This window comes from Vigna unguiculata, chromosome 8, assembly GCF_004118075.2.
Source record: "Vigna unguiculata cultivar IT97K-499-35 chromosome 8, ASM411807v1, whole genome shotgun sequence".
In the NCBI taxonomy this organism is placed as follows: Eukaryota; Viridiplantae; Streptophyta; class Magnoliopsida; order Fabales; family Fabaceae; genus Vigna; species Vigna unguiculata.
The window spans coordinates 20639555-20660856 of NC_040286.1; the positions used below are offsets into that span (position 1 = coordinate 20639555).

The following is a 21302-nucleotide window of genomic DNA, read 5'->3' on the forward strand; positions in this document are numbered from 1 at the left end:
TCACTAGATATAGTAAGGGTACTACACCTAATGATCTCGGACCCCAACTCCACCTGTATCCTCATGTCTCTGAACTTCTCTAGTAGTTCTACCTCTTTTATCATGAGATGTGCCGTGTGTACCGTCTTCCTACTTAGAGCATCTGCCACCACATTTGCCTTCCCTGGATGATATAGAAGCTCAAAGTCATAATCCTTCAGGAATTCCATCCACCTCCTCTGCCTCATGTTCAGCTCCTTCCGGTCAAACAAATACTTGAGGCTCTTATGATCGCTGAACACTCGGAACTGAGCACCATAAAGATAGTGCCTCCAGATTTTCAAGGCAAAAACTATAGCCGTCAACTCCAGGTCATGAGTGGGATAGTTACGCTCATGTACCTTAAGCTGTCTCGAAGCATATGCCACAGCTTTCTTCTCCTGCATCAAAACACATCCAAGTCTGAGGTGGGAGGCATCACAGTAGACCTTAAACGGCTTCCCGACATCCGGGATCACTAGTATCGATGCACTGGTCAGTCTCATCTTCAGTTCCTGGAAACTCTCCTCACACTTATCTGTCCAGGTGAAGGGTTGGTCCTTCCGAGTAAGCAAGGTCAAAGGTGCCACTATCTTGGAGAATCCCTCTATGAACCTCCTATAGTAGCCTGGTAACCCCACAAAGCTCCTAATCTTTGTGGCTGACTTAGGACTTTCCCACTTTACCACTGCCTCAACCTTTGCTGGGTCCACTGCAATCCCCCGGGCTAATATCACATGCCCCAAACACTGAACCTCATCCATCCAAAACTCACACTTAGACAACTTGGCATACATCTGCTTCTCTCTCAAAACACCAAGCACCAACTTCAGGTGTTCTGCATGTTCCTCCTGAGTCCTGGAGTAGATAAGTATGTCGTCTATGAAGACCACGACATACTTATCTAGGAAGGGCCGGAAGATCCTGTTCATGTAGTCCATGAACACTGTCAGAGTGTTGGTCACACCAAACGGCATAACCACATACTCATAGTGGCCATATCTGGATCTGAAGGCTGTCTTCTACACGTCATCAGCCTTCACCAAAATCTGGTGGTAACCCGATCTCAGATCTATCTTCGAGAATACCGATGATCCATGTAGCTGATCCATCAAGTCATCGATTCTCGGGAGCGGATACTTATTCTTGATCGTCATCTTGTTCAGTTGCCTATAGTCCACACACAGGCGCGAACTCCCATCCTTCTTCTTCACCAACAACACTAGTGCTCCCTAAGGCGAAGTGCTGGGTCGGATGAACTGTTTCTCCATCAGCTCTTCTATCTGTTTCTTGAGTTTTACCAACTCTGCCGGAGCCATACGATACGGGGCCATCGACACCGGGCCTGTCCCTGGTACTAGATCTATAAAGAACTCTACCTCTCTACTGGGAGGCAATCCTAGAACCTCCTCCGGGAATACATCTCTAAAATCCTGCACAACCGGTATCACTGACGTCGCCTCTCCTCTCTCCACCTCTAGATGTGTGAAGATCATGTAACTCTGCACGCCGTCATGGAGTTCCTTCATAACACCCTGAGAAGACACCAACTCAGGCTCCTCTGAGTCGGGAAACAACAACTTCTTCTCCCGACAATCTATCAGAATGTGATTGGCAGAGAGGCAATCCATCCCTAAGATCACCTTCAACTCTCGCAGGGGTAGACAGATTAAGTTCACCTTGCACCTACGTCCCTCTACCTCCATTGGGCACCTAGCACATAAGGACGATGTCCTGACCAAACCCGACGCCGGAGTAGACACCGCAAGCTTACACTACAGCTCGCGCACCGACAGACCCAATCGTTCCACACATGCATTTGACACAAAAGAGTTTGTCGCTCCAGAATCATATAACACACAACATCTCATCCCAGAAATCACACAATAACCCATAACAAGGTTACCTGAACCTGAAGCCTCAGCTCCGGTCATGGCATAGACTCTGCCCGTTGCCTGAGGCCTGTTGCCTTTGTCCCTCCATTGATGCTGATGGGGAGTCTGAACTGGAGGGCGTGTCGTTGCCCTGGCAAGGTTGGGACAGTCTTTCCCAAAGTGGCCTTTCTTGCCACAATTGTTGCACATACGGTAACCCTCCATATGTGGATAAGCGCTCTTCGAGTGTGGTCCTCCACATGTGTAACACCAAACTCGGTCCTGTTGAGGAGAAAAGCTCCTAGACCCCTGAGGCTGATGGTGGGGTCTATCATATGGTCTCCTCCGCTCCTCATGTCTGGGCCTGCACCCAGATGGTCCATCGATCCTCTGAGGCAGTTGTGGCTGCTGTGGGTGCTGACCTTTCACCTCACGCTTCATCTTCTCCATCACACTGGCCTTCTCTACCAGAGCGGCAAAATCCTTGATGGACAAGGGGGCCACCATCAAGTGGATATCACTGTGAAGACCGTTCTCAAACTTACGGCATCTCCACTCCTCATCAAGCGGTAGGGTATAAAAGCGGCTGAGGTGTTTGAACCTCTCAGCATACTCCGTCACGGTCTTCCCTCCCTGGGTTAAATGGAGGAACTCCACCTCCTTGGCATACCGGATGCTGTCTGGAAAATACTCAGAGAGGAATCTCTCCCTAAATGTCTCCCACGTTACTGGCTCATCCCTCTCCTCCAAGAGGGATTTTGTGCTGGTCCACATATGCTCCGCCTCTCCCGTAAGCATATACACTGAGAACGCCAACCTATTCTCCGTAGGGCACATCTTGGCGTCATAGATGCGCTCCAGGTCCTTCAGCCATTGGTCTGCGGTGTCAGGACTAGTCGTCCCGTCAAACTTCGCCGGGTGGTGCTTCAGAAAGTCCTCCAAGCTCCACTCCCTGACTGCAGGTCGTGGTTCCGGACCAAACAAAGGGGCAGCCGCCCTGTTCTCCTCCAACTGGCGGAGGGCCTCAACAGCTACCCTCGCAGCCTCCATCTGTTGCATCACTGCCTGCTGCTGCTCAAGCGACGCCACATGTCGCTGCATGGATGCCTCATGCTGCTGCATCATCGCAGCACTCTACTGCGCCATAGCCGCTACCATCACCTCTATCGCTCTGGCGATGTCAGGTAAGTCTCCCTGGGATGATTGTGAAGTCCTACGAGGAGGTGCCATAGTCCACTGGCACATAGAAAATCACTTGGTTAGGCTCGATAAAGACAAGAACTTAACTAAGCACTCAGAGACACACACAGAAAGCTAAGCGGACAACCCAAGTCCATAGACCTAAGGAATGACCGCTTTGATACCATAAATGTAACGCCCCATTTAATTTAAAGCGGAAAATTAAAGGAAACGTCACACAGAGATAACAATGTAGCGTAGTCTCGAGGTCCTTGACACAACCCCTGCAAACCGGGCACACCACGATGCCAAAGAAAAACCAAATACAAGTCTAACAATGAGTGTAGGGTAGAAATACATAAGGCGATACATGGGTCGTAGCCCTAAAGGAAACATGAACAAAGTAACTCCAGCCTAGATGGCTAAGCAACGGAATCACCATTCCCTTGTTGGCCACGAGAATCTCGTCCATCTACTCCCATCAATCAAATTGATGATCATCGCAAAAGAAAAAGCCACACCACAAAACATACAACAAACAACAAAAAGGGTAAGCTAGAGCCAATAACATATTCATCATACAGTCAATTATATTTTCACCATCCCATACTCATACAACAACCAAGCATGTCATGACTCTTCATTCAATACACTACGACTCGACTTGACTCATCCGGATACGTATAACTTAGTCGGATTCAGCGGATGCTTGCACTTGTGGTGGATACCTCTCCTCAACCCTGAGCTGCTCACCCCCGAGCTATGTGTTACAAGTGTTACGATGAATCAATTTTTCCTTACCACAAGGTTAGCCCTTAATGAATTTCAGGCCTCCTGCTACTCTCACCACAGAAGTCAGTCTACTCTAAGTGAGACTAACGGACTCCTTAGAGTGTCAGGATGCAACCTTAACTTAAATCCTTACCTAGTTATACAGATGGAGCACCACCATGGACACCCACTAACAGAGGCCATGGAATTACGTCCCGACCACTGAAGCGCGACCCCGGAGGTCTCACCTAGAGACCCCAAGGAATTTACACGTTGACGCAGACCAACATTCATAAATCAGCAAAAGAGGGCATTAAATCATATTTAAAATTCCATACCAACCCCTGAGATTAATTCCTCATACGCATCACATTTCGGATCCATACCTCGGATCATCATCACCCCATGAGTCTAGGGACTCATCTCATATCAATACCATGTTTCTTTAGTTCCAAACCACTCATTCATCTCACATGCCAAGTTCATACCAAACCCGTCATACGCAATTCATGAATAATGCCAAGCATACATAACATTCCATTATATACATGTTTCTCATCATACCATTCATTTCCAAACCAATACTAACCATCCAAGAACAACCAAGCATCCAAACAACACATTGTCTCGCCCAGCCCCTCGCTCAGGGCTGAAAGGTCTCGCTCAGGCGAGACGTGATCGCTCAGGCGAGTCCCTCTTCGCCTAGGCGAGCGCTCAAGAAAGGGGCAGGAGCACACGCGGGATCTCGCTTAGGCGAGACCCTTCTCGCCTGGGCGAGGTACTCACCCGCTCAAAAGTCGAGCTGGTCGCCTGGGCGACCTTTTGCGCAAAAATGTTCCAGGCGAGTCCCTGATCATCTCGCCTAGGCGAGACTGGCTCGGTTGGGCGAGAGTAACGGGCTTTGCCACTGTTCTCCTGCAACAGTTGTACTCACCACACCAAAACAACATACCAAACGCATTTTAAGCACACAAAGCCTCAAATCAGTCAAAGATCCTCAGTACAACAGTGAAACAGCAGTAAAAATGAAATACACGAGTGGGTTCTAGCTTCCCTACCTGGAACGAGCTAGTTTAAAGTGTCCCGACACCGAATAGCGGAGTACGACAACTCTAGGAGGAGATCACAAAGCTGGAAGCTCTAAGACCACACACAACAAATAGGACCGGAGAATTTTAGGAGCATGGATTGGAAACACTTACGTGGGTCATGAACGGAGTCAAGCGGAATGTGAACGGAAGGTGCACTCTGGAACCCTAGCAGAGGCGGCAACAGCTCTAAGAGAAGTGAATCTGTTTTTACGAAAATGAGCTCAAATTAGGGTTTTGGGCGTTTTAGGTCAGAAAATGAATTGGGCTAGCTCTTCTTAGGCCCAAGGATTTGACAATTCATAAAATAAACCAAACAAAGAATAACTGGGCCTTACACATTTTACAAAAGTTTTATAGTGAAATGTGATATTAAATAAATTAGGACTATAATAATTATTAATGTTTTCACTTTATTTAGAAGATAAAAATCCCATAAATGTTAAATTTATTTTATGTATGCAAAAATAAAGTTAAAAAATAAATAAATAATAAAATAATTTTACCGTTGTTGTTTAAACGGTTTTCTTCATTTTAATGTTGTTAAATATTAAAGTATTATTAAATGTAAAAAAAAAATCAAATAAACAAATAAAGTAACAGTACAAAAAATATCCTCAATTAGAAAACCAAGTCATTATCAATTTATATATCAATTTACAAAATTAAAAATTATTATTACTAAAATAGTCATTATTATAAATAAAGTCATTTTAGTAGTTAAAACTTAGGTAACTAAATTTTTAGTGACCAATTTCTTTTGGTAGCCAAAACCATGGTAGTTAATTTTAAAGATCAATTTAGTGACCAATTTTTTTTTTTTCAAGAATAACTATTTTAGTAACTAATAATTTTTAGTTTTATAAATAAGTATGTAAATTAGTTACTATAGTTACTAATTATTATTGGTCACTATTTAAAAATTTTCTTATAGTGTGACAAACCAAAATAAAAAAAAATAAGCAACTTAATATATCAACTATAAAATAATAAAACGTTAAACATCTAAAAATTTTAAAAAAACGAAAAGGAAGTAACTAATATATAAATTAGGGACTTTATTGAGTTTTGAAAAATTAGTGTAATTTGGTTAAATTTCTTGAAACGGATCAATGATTTTTCATCTGAATTAATGTGGTTAACAAAGATGATTTATTTTGTTGGTGTAATTAACATAATCCTAATGTTAATTTTGATGAAAAATTCTTATTCCGCTTCAAGAAATTTAACTAAAAGGACAAAACTACGTCAAGTTTTCAAAAAATCAAACCAAATTAAGACTAAAAGGATTAGAGAACCAACTTGACATTTTTGAATAAATACAATAATTAAACCTAAATTAATTACGATGTATATGTTCAAAATATTTATTTATTTTACTTTCTAATTATATTATAATATTTATATTCAAAGTTCTCATTTATTATAAAATTTAAATTTAATTATTTAAAATAAATATTTTTCACGTACTAAATTACTAGTTTTATAAAACAATGTTTGAAAAAAAAACATTTTAACTCGACTTAAACAATACAACAAGTATTCTTATTCTTGATAAACACCAAATTTTACTGGTTGAGACAAGGTATAATTATTTTTTAACAAGTTACTTTTTGTTCATTCAATTTTCAATAAAATTTAAATATTATTTATGTACAAAATAATAATTTTCCTCAATGAAATATATAAGAAGTAATAGAAACGTCTTTATAACAATTTGCCAATACTTGTTAATAAAATAAGTACAAATATTTTATAGGGGTGGGCATGGATTGGATATTTAGATATTCGCTCCAGATCCAATTTAAATCTAAATATATGGTTCAGATTTTGATCCACATCCACTTTTTTTTGAAAAAATAATTTGGATATTTTAAAATCTATATTCAAATATTATGATCAAGTTAAATATCTTTAACTAAATATTTGGATCAATTAAGAATTTAGATCCATTTCTAAATCCATTTTTAATGAAACTTAACTTTTTAAAAATTTAATTTTAATTTTAAATTTATATTTTAAAAATAAAATAATTATTTCATCCAATACATAAATTTTTTTTAAAAGTTAAATAATATATAAAATAATAAAAATATAAAAATATTATAAATTTAATAGTATTAAAGATTAAACATAATATATTATTTAAATTCTTAACATTAAAAAAAATTAGAATCAGATAATTGTCCAATATAAAGTCATTTAATCTTTTGGTAATGAAAATGATTATAAAGTCATTACATCCTCATACAATATCATTAACATTATAAAATAACAAATCCAAAACACTCTAAAGTTCATGGCAATTTTAACCGTCTCTTCAAATAGAATGCACCAGCACCCATTCGATTACAAAGTTCAAAATCTCTTCCATGGCTCATTAACTCAAACTCATTAGAATTATCTTCACAACCATCTATATATGAAGCAACTAGAGTTGGCATCAATCCACTTGACTTGTGATTTATCTGAAACATGAACAAATTATTAAAGAAATTTAAATAATCTATTCCAATGATAGATATAATAACAAATTCATATGTCAAGGCAATAATAACAAAAGTTAATGCATCACTCAATCATTTTATCTCTACCCACCAATTCTAATAAAACTAACACATCTTTTGTGACTTATAAATGTTGTTCCATCAAAATTTCATGTCAGAATACAACTTAAGATTTTAAGAAAATCATTAAACAATAAAATACAAGAGAAGTTATTCACATGAAAAGGGAAGTCCATTCATTACTTACTAATTGCAAGAGGCATGTGGCGTGAGCTTTAACTCAAAGAAATTATATTGTGGTCATCATCTTGTTGAGAAACCAACTCTTTAAGAAATGAAAAAAAAAAATTATCATTAGTTAATACATATTTAATTATATTATTATTACATAATTTAAACATCAACATACCTTGGTCAACAAATTGAAGCTCTTCAAAATATAGTATAATAATGATGGTGAATGTGTGTCTTTCAACCAATCTTGTGTACAAATAAGTGCCTCCACCTTTTGTTGTGATAAAGAACTTCGATATGGATCAAGCACTCTTCCTCCCGTGCTAAATGCAGAATTAGATGCTACCGTAGAAATAAGCATAGCTAATAGCTCTCGTGCTATGTTTGACAAGATTGGAAATCTACATGAATTCATTTTCCACCAATGAAGAATGTTCAAAGTTGTTTCACCAAGCTCTTCCTCTAAATACTTTTGAAGTTCATATTTGTTTAAAGAGGTTAATCCTGTTGTTTGCAAAAACTTATTTCGACCATATGGATCATGCTTATAATTGGGTACTTCAACATGTGTTTGTTGTGTGTCATTTTCAGCTCCCCCGTTTCGACTTTTATATTCATCAAACAACAACTTTAAGGAAGTATCGAGCCATGACTTTAACACCCATCCATCATTTGTCTTTTCAGGATCAAAACGTTGATCAATTGCCCAATTCATATAACTCATCTTGTATCTAGGATCTAAGACAACAACAATTAACAACAATATATTGAACTTGTTAGGTTCACCCCAATATTTCTCCTTTTTTTTCTCATTTTTTCAGCCATCTTATATGTAGCACTACTTGTAGCATTAGACTTGAGGAGATGATTGATCCCATTCCAAATTCCTACCACTTCTACCATGTAGATATTACTAGTAACATAAGAGTTACCTAATATGCGCAAAGTAGCTTCATAAAAAATGTTCAAGAAAGGTAAAATAAACTCAACAAACTCCCAATCTTCTTAAGAAGGAAATCCAATCCCCTTTCCTAACTCATTAGCATATTTTGTATCATAAAAATCAAGCTCAACAAATGCCATTTTATGCTTGAAAGCAGCATCTAACATCAAATATGTTGAGTTCCACCTTGTTTCAACATCCAAGCAAATATGACCTTTATATTCAATCTTTTGTCTTTCAACACACTCTTTGAATTTCATAAATCTAGAAGGAGATGATCTAATATATTTCACTACAGCACAAATTCTTAAAACAGAGTTATCAATCTCTTTTAGACCACTACTCACAATTAAGTTCAAAATATGTGCACAACAACGCATATGAGTATAATCACCTTTCAAAACCGAGTTATTCCAAGACAATAGTCTTTTCTTCAAGTGTTGAGCTCCCGTGTCATTTGATGTAACATTATCTACTATCAAGGTCAAAACATGACTCAACCCCCATTCATGCAAGCATGACTCAACAAATTTAGCCATGGCCTCTCCGATATGACTTATTACTCGACGAAAAATCAAAATCCTTTTATGCAAATTCCAATCATTGTCGATAAAGTGGGCAATTAAACACATATAACTTTGAGTTTGAGGTGAAGTCCATGCATCAGTAGTGAGCCAAACTCTTTGACAATGTTGAGAAAGAAAATCCTTGAAATATGTCTTTTTTGCATTCCATAATGTCACAATATTTTGTGATATGGTATAATGTGATGGGATCTTAAGCCTTGGTTGCAAAGCATTTGAATACCTCCTAAAAGCAACATGCTCTATAAATCGAAAGGGGAGTTCAACTTCCACAAACATTTTTACCAGTTCTTCTTGACAAAGTTCTTGGTCAAATCTATTATAAGAATGAGAGCTAATATTTCCATCAATTGTTGAAGATGAACCTACTTTTTGTCTCGTGTTTACTTCTTTATTGGGGTTATTTGGACATCTCAACACATGATTACGCATTGTAGTTGTTTCTTTCTCATATCGAATAAGGATATCACAATACTTGCATTGACCCCTTTTATCTGATTTTGGTTCTAGTTGAATGAAATGATTCCAAGCTTCTGATCGATTTTTCCGTCCCTCATGAGAAGGGGGTCCTATATTTGCAGAGCCACTAACAATTGATGGAGTAGAGAGTGCATGCTCAATTGGTTTTGAGACGAAACAATCATCTTCATCCATATTTGCAATACTTTGAATAGCAATAGCTACCACTATTTCTGATAAGAAAAGATAATCAAGTTACTATCAACAATTTGAAAGTCTCCTGTCCTAAAAATAATAAAAGCATAAAATATAAATAATAAGAGGCTTTAATTGAGTTAAAAGAAACTACAAGAATTTGTGATTTAAGTTACTTTGGTTACTTGCTATTACCTTTTCTTTTTCTTTTGAACTCAGTTTTGGTTTTCTAAGTTTTCTCTGCTTTTCTTAGTGTAGGGTTCTTCTCTATCTCTTTTTGTGTTACTCTTACATAACGGAAAACAATAACAATAACGAAAGAATATACCAAAATTTGTGTTTTAAAATTTAACGAAAGAACAATATGAGCAATTTCATGTCACCATCACAAGTCACAATTTAGGAATTGAAGGGGCACTTTTGTACTTATCCTAATGGACTATTTCACTATTTTATATTCCATCCTCTCACCTAATGAATGCAATCTATTTTTCATTGCTTTGTTTCTATTCTTCTAAATAATACAAGCTTCAAAAACTCATATATAGCGGATAAATTTGTTTTAAAAGACATCTAGTTTTGTTGTTCTATCTATTTCTTGTTAAACAATTATTACATTGTGCACTATATATCCTCATCCATATGACAAATACTCACAGTTGAAAAATTAGCCTGATGATTCACAATTTGAGAACCTATTATGTTTGTGTGTGTGCATAGAGTGAAAAGGGAATATACTTTGCAACCAATAGTAAATATCATATTATCAAATTAAAGAGAAGCAAAACAAAATAGATAAAAAAGCACACCCTAGTCATTGCTGGTGCATTATTTCCCCATAAGCCATCATCACCAAGGTTTGCTGCCCAAGCATTTACTAGGTCATCATCAAGTGTATCAGGCTCAGCAGGTGGTGGTTGGGATTCATAAACAAGGTTAGATATACCAGTGGCAATAGTTGGATCACTCAAACCAATGGATGCACTAATATTATGGCGAGTACGATAGATGTCAATGAGTTTGGCACTATCCAAAAATTTAGAGTAAAATCATATTTAGAGAATAACACTAATAACATAAACAAAAACAAATAAATGTTTCATTGTTTAACCAAAACATTATGACAAAAATTATTGAAGCGAACTGTATAGAAGTGTATGTGTTAAACTCTCAAGTTAACTCTATCAATTTTATGAAACTGAGTTAACCCTATCAAATCCATTTTGGATAGAATCTGATAAACTCAGTAAATACATATCAACTCACATAAACTCCCAAATCAAAAGCAACTCGACAAATGTGGAATCAGCTGTAGATTTTGCTCATCATTGACTCTATAGCTACAATGAAGCATTTTACCATTACTTAACTGATATTTGAAGAAATTAACTGCTTTTTTAAAATGTTTTATCTTGAATAACTTGCATTTTTATGAACTTATATATAATTTAGCCACTCGTACAGTTTGATCTTATTTAGTTATAATGACATATTACACTTTATTATTGAGATTTATTATTTTGCTTTATTATCAAATTGAAGTGCTAAAATATTGTGCTAATAGTATTTTGTAAAGGCTTTATGTCATTAATAGGTTTTTAATATTTTTTTATCATGTATACTTGCAAACTCACAACATAACCATTTAAAAAATATTCAATCTTTTTTTATTATAAAGCAAAGAGTATTAAAAAATATTCAGTCTAGACCAAGTTGTCCTACCAAACTTGAGCCGTGAAAGTGCAGAAAGAAAAAAAAAAGAGAAAACAGACTTGGGATAGCAACAATGCAGTCAGTGTTGGTATCGATCTCAATCAAAACGCAATGTCGATCAAAACGCAGCAGTATGGTTCATTCTCTAAAACCAAATCAAACAAATGAATGAATCAAACTTAAAACTAGATAAAACAGAGGAGAAACGAGCAACATTGTTGGAATGGAGAAGAGAAAAGATTCAGATACCTTGAATCAATCAACCGTAGTGTTCTCGAAATTTTGGGGGTGAAGCACAGAAGAAGCAGTGGACGAGAGAATTTAGGGTTCTCGAAATTTTTAATCTGAGACATGTGCTTTGAAATTAGGTTCGGATTATTTCTTTTATCTGAATATAATCTTATTTAAAATTTGGATTTTTAAATTTTTAAATTTATATAACTAAAACAAAAATCCGATCTGAAAAAATTATAAAATACAAATAAAAGAAAAATCCATATTGGATTGTTAACAAAGCAAAACAAATTAAAAAAGAGAGCGGATTAGAAAAATTAAATTTTTTGCCCACCCTTAATATTTTATATGTATTATTTTTTATGTTTGTGGATTTTGTCTAGGTAAAATATATCTAAATGTTTGTATTTGGGAAATTTTAAAGTTTCACAACTTCAACCAATTCTTTACCTTAGAAATTCCAACTTCTAATAATACAAACTCTTGAGCAATGACATTGATAAGTAATGGCCTTTATAAAGAACTTCTTCTACCATTTGAATAGTTTTTCAAAAATTAATCTTAAACATAAAAGAAATATTAATTCGATGACAATTTGAATAAATTTTTTAAAATTTTTAAAAACACTATTTGTTCTTAAGGGATTATCTCTTGTTGTAGGTTACATGATAGTTTTGAAAACTAATTTGTAATAATTTAAAAAAAACGATTATTTAATTGATTCACCAATAGATAGGCTCATAAAATAAAAAATAATAATTAACTAGTTTGTACTAATTTACACTAAATTAGGAGTACATCTTGTTTTTCTTTGCAAATAGTTAACTATTCTGCTAATCAACATTGATTGATTATAAATATTAGTATTTTTAGTTTTGGCTCATACACAAAGTAACTTTTATATAGTTTTGTCCTTCGTATGCCTTCACATCAACCTGATTCTAGAAGCGTCAGAAACTACACATATCATATCACACTTATCTTAATGCACCGATATTATCATATAATTAAAAATTTAACAAATACCATTATTTGCAGCAACTCAAGAACTCAAAATATTATAGTTACCAATAAGGACATTAACATTTGCCGACGACTATGCTTACAACCTTAATGTTAAGAGATGAATTATAAATCTAACTTAACTTTATAAAATTAATTTGTAAGGTAAGATTTATACTCATATATATTATGAATTGACATTATATCTAGTCGATGTAAGACTTTCAACACACATCTTCACGCCAAGACATATACATCTCGTACGTGAGACTAAACATTAATGAATTGTTTGATAACTGGTCAATAGCGGGTGGAACAATAGACCCAACAAACAAGAAATTCTGCTATGATAGACTCTAATTCGTGACTCTAATACCATGATAAGAAGTATCCAAGTCTTTTGCAGGTGGATCTTCCCTCTCTATTCCAACCATCAGGAACATTCAAGTCATCACTTAGATCTTCCCACCTGTTCTGATGGACGTCCTTGGAGTAGGAGAGGAAGGAAATCCATGGAGAATGATGAGGAGAAGATGAAGTGCAGCGGCATTTGGAGAATTAGAGAAAGGTTGCTCTCAGAAATGGAGAATTTGGTGAAGATGAAGAGTAGAAGTGGAGCTATGGTATGGAAGGTGGCTAGAGGAGATGGAGGAGAAGGTTAGCCATGTGTGCTCTCAAATTAATAGAAGTGTGGAGTGATCTCAAACACTAGCATCTATTAGCAATTCAAGAGTTACCATTACAATATTTGAGTGGCTCTATTTATAGGCACATGGCCGGCCAAATAAAGAGAAAATGCAACAAAGATGAAATGCAAATGTAGCTTGGAGAAGAAGCTCGATTGTAGACCATGTGATGTAGTAGATAAGTCTAGATGGTGCCAAGTGGCGTATCACACTCTCCTGGCCCAAGTCACACGCACCATGCTTCCATCACATGCTCCTTGCTTAGTTCATGCTTTGCTTGCATCCAAAAGGAGAGCCACTCTAGTAACTCTCGGCCAAAGGTAGCACATTGGGCTCGGCCCAAATGATCCCAATAAGTGTTCTAGCTTTTATTGAAAGCAAAGCCTAAACAATGGCCCAATTTAAATCTAGACTACTTCCTCCATGCATCATCTCATATTTTAGAGATTTATTTAGCCCATGTAAATAATGTAAAAAGCCCATGATTGACTTGATCTTCTTGTGAGAGGCCCATGTGAATCTTTCTCATCATGCTTCTAGTGATTGGGCCTTGATGTGGGCTTGGGCTTGTTGATGCATTTGAGGTTGGGCTTGTTGGGGTCACATCATGTTCAATAGGCCACGCTCTAGATCCTTGTAAGAACATTTAAAGCCCATCGTGGGGCCCGGTAAAACTACTCCCATACCACACTCTTTCGTGGTCAACATTAGAAGGCAAGCATAAGTGTCTGAATCTTCCATCCCATGGAACAAGATGGAGTCCAACTCGATGACAACCATCTAAAACTAGATCCAATTGCTGCTCCAAAAGAACAAACAACTTTGCTAATAACATCACGGGGATTTGTAAGCCATGTAGATTCAAAACAAAACCCTGACGCAACAATTTCGCCAGCAACATCACGAGGACTTACGATCGCTAAACAAGAAATTGGATAACCTAGAGACAGAGAGAGGGATCACTAAAAGAACTTGACAACCCAAATGATGGAATAGGAGCCACTCAATTGAACGACGGGAAAGTCGCCGAGAAGATCTCCGATGCAACTCCAAAGGGGACTATTGTCCATCCCACCAATGCAAGAAGAAAGAGGAATCCCATAATTCCACGATAGCGCACAATAAACACTCACCAAGTTGGGAATGAGACCATTAGACTTCTATGTAAAGTGTAAGACCCTGGAAAGTAAGTAAATAAATAAATATTTATTTAATAAATGCGAGGGAAGGAGTCTATAAAGTAATTAATGAAGAAAATTATGACAAAGGAGCAATGGTAGCTTAAGTGGTTAGACACGCTTGTTGTGTTTTAGGGGACTTGGGTTCGAGTCCTGCGTATGCCATTAATGTGATGTTTTAATTATTTAGTTTATTGTGGGCGCATATATGAACACGTGGCATGATGTTATGAGTATATGTGTGCATGATATGTCAAGAAACATATATAGGCTTAATGGTTGTGGATATTCTTGATAATTGGGTAAATTTCTTGGAGAGAAGAAGGTGCACGGGAAATCTAGGTTAGGGGGAGTTGTGATTGCATTTTATGTTTGAAATATATAATTGTGAATTGTATGAATGATTGTTCACTCTTTTTCTGGAGTTCATTGAGTTTCTGGAAAATTCCAGAAACCGTCTAGCAGACGTTTAAAGCTACTAGGCGACACATGCAAGTTAAACATAGTTTTTGGGTTTTACCCAGAAATTGGCAAGCGATGCAAGCCTCGTAGTTCGTCTTTTTGAGTTTTATGGAGTTTAGGGGCAATGATGATGTCTTGGAATTATTATGCGCGATGGTATTGGATGATTTTCATGATCAATTAATAATAAATTGCTAAAGTTGATGTTAATGTGGTGATTGAACAATGTACGTTCATAAGGGTTCTAGGACGGCTTTTGAGAAATGAATTTGGATATGAGTATGATGTTTGGTCCCAATATTATAATTAAAATTGTATGAATTTATTCAAATAGAATGTGTATGAATGTGGGACACATGATTGATTGAATGTTAGAGCAATTGCATGATTTGATTGCGTATTTGGATACTTGGGACGTGTGGAGTATGTTAGTTTTGAAATGGTTGAAAAGCCAAGAAGGGGGGGTTGAATTGGCTAGTTAAAACTTTAGGCTATTTTTGCAAGCTAAAAACCTCCTTTAATTGAATCAAATAGATCACCAAGTTAGGATGCAAACAGTACTGGACCATACACTTTCAGTCGATCAAAAACAAAGTTAACAGATTGATTTTACTAAACAGATTCTGTTTTGGTATAATCAATCGATTGAAACTGAAAAACAGTCGACTGAAATACTGGGATAAATGCAGAAATGTGAATTTGAATTTTAAACCAGAAACAATGCTCAAGAATGATCAAGATCAGTTCCAAATGATTATACAAACATGCTCAATGCTTCAGATGCTATAAAAACATGCAAGAACATGAAAAAGATGATTAAAGCACAAGTTCTTGAAACTTTAAAATGAAAATGCAAGAGAGAAAGGTTAGAGAAGAGAGGACACCATAAATTTTTATACTGGTTCACTCAAACCTGAGCTACATCCAGTTTGTCAAGGTAACCTGAGCTTCACTTTGCACTATTTCAAAAGTTTTACAAAGAATCCACCCTTACACTTCCAAAATATGCAAACACACCACAAAAGACTCTTGAATCACACAAGAATCACACCAGCATAGTAAGAACCCTCTTGCAGACCTGGAAAACCACCAAGCACACACACAAAGCTTGAGAAAGATCAAACCTTAGTGATAGCACAGCCTTGCCTACCAAAGACCACTTTCTCCAAGCTTCAAACCAAGCCAAAAGCTTCAAGAATTGATCCAAGATTAATCTTCAACAGCTGCAACACCTACGATCACGAAGGAGAGAGTTTCCACACGTTTCTAGAACCAAATCGTGCTCTAAAATGATCAACAGACCTCTCTTTCGAAAATCACAGCTTTTATAGTCAAACTGTTACGAAATTCAACAGGTTGATTTTCAAATCAATCGGTTGGTTTCACTTAACTTAAGTGAAATCAGTCGATTAAAAACTAAATCAACTTATTGAATTTGTTGCAGTTTAAAACTACTGCAACCAACCTTTTAACCTGTTAAAAAGTCATTCAACAGATTAAAAGAGGCATTTTAACCTGTTGAAAAACATTCAACAGATTAAAAACACACCAAAGACCAAACAACATCTAATTAATGCTTTAAGGTCTACAACATGAATTACAAACTACAAGTACACTTTCTTAATGATGTAATTACATGCAGAGCACATGTTTCAGCCTTGATCACCATGGATATGATCAAATCTCCTTTCCTTCATCAATGTAGGCTTCATTCCAATGTTTATGGCTTCAAGATAGTTCAAAAGAGCTTCATTCAAACTTCATCAAATCTTCAAGAAGCAAACCACCTTGGCTTCTCATGGCAACAGAGTAGGCATCTTTTTACGAAAAACACTATTTTTCGAATTTTTCACGCAACAGGGACCGCCATGCGGTGGTTTCCTACCGCTAGGTGCCAGGTCTCTGGTCTTGTTTCGCTGGGCGGCAAGATCGAGTCGCTGGGCGATTACGATTTTTCTAACTTGCGTAGTTTTTATAAAATTACGTTTTCCAATTTGTTAACCGTTCGATTTAGCTGAATTTTTGACAGAGGGTTCATAACATGTGCCTCTTTAGTTAAACGGTAGGATCCTTGTTTGGATTTCTGTAGATGGAGATATATGTTACGCATGATTGCTAGTTTGGAAGTCTTTAAAGTGCATGATCATGTAGTGATGATAAATTGTGGGCTTGACATAATGCATTTGGAATGAATAGAATGTTGCAGAAACTGTTTTGGAGGTAAATTCAATATGGCATGATTAATTGATACAATAAAATGTGTAAGATATTATTGTGAAACCTTAAGTGATGGTGTAATGAATTCATGATGTATGTGATTGTGTTGGACTATGATCCAGTCATGTGATTATGACTGGATAAGCTTATTTGATGTATGGATTGTATGTTGAGTGATTGGGGTTCTTGGGAACTTGTTCTAAACTGCCAAAAAACTAGTAGCAGTGACGTTTTGGTATGGCGCTTGGTGGCGTGAGGTGTAACGCCAAGCGATAAGGGAAAACCAGAGAAGCATGCAACGCATGGCGCCTAGCAGAAATGGTGACCCGACCAAGCGAAAAATATCTGGTAGAGGCTCTGGAAAGCGCATGGCGCCTGGTGGCATGAGATGTCTGCCAGGCAATCTAGAACAAGTTTCCGCCTAGCGACGCGAGTGATGCGCTAGGCGGTTTTGGGTGCAGAATAGGACTGAGAGAAGGATTCTACACAACTTTGGATGGAGGTCTTGAGACGATGCCTTGGTGAGGACCTAGTTATAATTGTAGCTTGTATTGGGGTAACACGTGGCCATTCGAGGTTGTAACCTGGTGGCCACTCGAGGTTCCTTTATTGGAACACGAGATCTCGTCTATTTTGTTGTGTTCTTCAATCTTCTCCGATAAATCTGTGAGTCAGAGGCCTTTTGTGGAGATTCTATGCATTAGGAGTTCGGCTACGAAGTCTTTCCCCATCATTTGGTGATCAAATCCCAAGTTCATGCTTGGGAGGTCTTTGTCTAGGTTTTCTGTTTTGCAATCGCAAAATGCATGTTTGTGTTTTAGATTTTCTTACTTAACTTTTATTATTCGAATCTCCTATTGTCTTAGGTTTTTTGTAAGTTTATTTACATGTTTTGAATTTCTTAGATGTTGTTCTTATTTCACTACAAGAAAAATGACTATTATATACAAAAAATTATATATGAAATTTTTTTTCATAGATAATTTATTTTTATCTACCACATAATTTTGTAGATAACATCAATTTCTATAAATTACAAAAAAAAAATAATCTATGAAAATAATTTCGTAGATAAATATGTTATACTTTGATGAAAATTTTTTATACGAAAATTTATCTATGAAGATAACTGTAGAAAATATATATCATAAAAAAATATAAAAATTATTTTAAAAAACTTTTCCTACCAAAGATGTTTCGTATGTAAGAATTATATAATTTGTTTAAAAAATGTTAACCTTAAGTCTCATTTCTCACTGCCCTTTCACACGCTCTCCCCTCCAAATATTCACACGAAACACTCAAGAAGTATATTCTTCATCAGAAGCTTCGTCGGCAGTAACGTAACGACGCCGACCATCATGAGAAGCTTCATCAACAACAACACGTCCCTCTTTGTCTCGACCCTTCCGCTCACACCAATGCTCAACGCTCTCGCTCACGCTCACATCGATGCTCAAAGCTCACGTTCGAGAATGTGGTCGTCAAGCTCCTCTACGGTTCTCTCCCGGAAGGGGAGGAGGATTCTGGCCATTAGACGAGGATGGTCTTGGGGGATTCAGATTCAATGACCACTAGCCGTTGTCGTTGTTGGGTCACCAGAAATTAGGGTTTCTTGTCACTAGACGCGGAGGCGGTTCACGCGATGTGTTTTCTTTTCGCTACTTCTCTTTGTTGTGTTTGGTTACTTAATATTGATTGTGTGGTTGCAGGATTATGCAAATAATGGATTAGCATATCTTATTGACTTTATACATGGAATACGCTATAAAATGCCTAAAATTTTGACAAACAAAATGCATTATGAGAGAGTTCGTGGGTTGCCCTGCCTCGCTTCGTTGTGGTTTCGCCGGCCAAAGACACAACAATTATTGTCGTTTCACTGTCTACTTTGAACATCTCTTTCTTCTCTCTAACAATTTAATTTGACAATTCACTATGAACGACCTTCTCACTGTAAGTTGATATCTGTAATTCCCTCTTTCGATTCCAAATTTCAATTTTGATAATTGGGTCTTGTAGTTTTGTTGCTAAACTTATTGTTTTTTTGTTCTAATTTTCTGCCATCACAGTGTCAGATTCATACTCTATTTCATTCCATTTTATTTTATCTTTTTTAAAAAAAACGACAATAAGAGGTGTCCAAATTTTTGCCTTAGATTCTAGTGGGATACAAATAGGAATCAGAGTGTTCTAACATTGTAAGCCATAAAATTTTGTTCATCGTTGAATCACTATATGGCTAGTGGAAAATTTCTGAAAGGCGGTGTCATGCTTTAACTTAGATCATATTTAATCCTTAATTAGATTTCAGGTGGCTATTTTGTTTGTGGCATAATTTTTGGTTTTGGATTTATTCTGATAGTGATTCTAGTGATTTTGTTTTGTTATTGTCAATTAATTAATTGGAAATGGGTTACGTTTAGTACAATATTGTTGTGTTATAAGATCAAAAGCCAAGGATATTGCAACACATTCAGATCTTATTGGGCTTACTTTCTTGTTATATCTTTCGTGCTTTTGTTGAACTGATGGCATGATATTAATTAGTAAATATTCAGCATGAACAACTGAAAGTAACATATTGCTTGGTGCTTCTTTTAGAGCAAAGGTAATACAAAAATGTACACTGTTACACTATTTTAATTTCCAAATGTTTCACATTTCTTGGTTTTTGTTTGTCTTAGATCTCTTTTATCTTCTCTAGATTATAAAAATATGGTTTTAAGTTGTGTACCACACCTAGCCAACTCAACCAAATAATAAATAATAAACGATCACCACATCTATACGGAAAATAATTCAGGTAGTCGGCCCAGGCTGACCTAGGCCTAACCGGCCTAAACCGATAACCCAAGCCGCTAAAGGAATAGCCAGCCTAGGACGACATGCAAACAATGACGACATAAACCACTAGAGAAGTAATCGGACTACACCGACCACTCCAAAAGACTTGACGAAACCAAAACACCTAAAAATCAGTAAGCCCACAATAATCAGGACTAAGGGCTTGGACTAGGACCCAGGCCCGCTTATAGCTCAAACCAGGGCCCAGCCCATGGAATGGTCAAACACAATTAATAATCTATAAATACACTTGGACCCCACGAATTAAAGGTACGCATTCATTACTTCCTTAATCACCTGATTTGACTTTCTAAGAGCCTTCGCTGACTTAAGCTTCAAAGTCCTTTCTGCAAGTAACCCCTCTCGGGTCCAAGCAGACATATGCCAACCGGGAAGAGGCGTACTGAGGAGATAGCGGACTATATGGGTAAGGTGACACTTGTGTCTAACTTATCTTATTTGTTCTCTGCAGGAACAAATTGCATTAATTTTATAAAAGCTGTACAAGAGTATGCCAGTTTCGCTTGTTAAATTTTCTACTACGTTATAATACATATTATTGGTTGCTCATCATTATTTATAACCATGTCATAAGTTACTTAATTGAGCGCTAATTCTATAAGATTTTATCATCAAGGAATTATTTTTGCTTTATATATATATATATATATATATATATATATATATATATATATATATATGTCCCAATCACACCTCAGGCGCACGTGACACAACCTAACCGAGGTCACCTCCCCAAGATTGTCAACGGTATGCGGCAAACCAAACTCCCCAGGCCGAGAGCCGAGCCCCGCTTACTAAGAGCACCTTCAAGGCCCACAGATGTTAGCGGTGCGTGACCACCAACCAAACTCCCTAAGCCGAGGGCCGAGCCCACGGCCAGTAAGGATAAGGGCGCCCCCAGAGACAAGGATGTCAGCGGTACACGGCCTTTATCAAACTCCCCAGGCCGAGTACTAATCTCCACACACCAAGACACCTAAGACCTGACGGCCCCCAGTCAGCGGCAGCCTGAGCTAACCAAGGTAGCCCCAAGTGACCAACCCCTCAGATCCACATGGCCGAATACCGAGCCCCCCTTACTAAGAAGAAA

General features: G+C 37.0%; 1 protein-coding gene across 1 annotated transcript; it reads right to left on the reverse strand.

Moving 5' to 3' along the window:
• Positions 1-8676: 8676 nt before the first annotated feature.
• On the reverse strand, positions 8677-14322 carry LOC114194986 (zinc finger BED domain-containing protein RICESLEEPER 2-like). The gene is made up of 3 exons (XM_028085384.1): positions 14174-14322; positions 10706-10878; positions 8677-9890 (listed from the first exon to the last, which is right to left on the reverse strand). The coding sequence occupies exons 1-3, from the start codon at positions 14320-14322 to the stop codon at positions 8677-8679; spliced, it is 1536 nt and encodes a 511-aa protein (XP_027941185.1).
• Positions 14323-21302: the final 6980 nt, after the last annotated feature.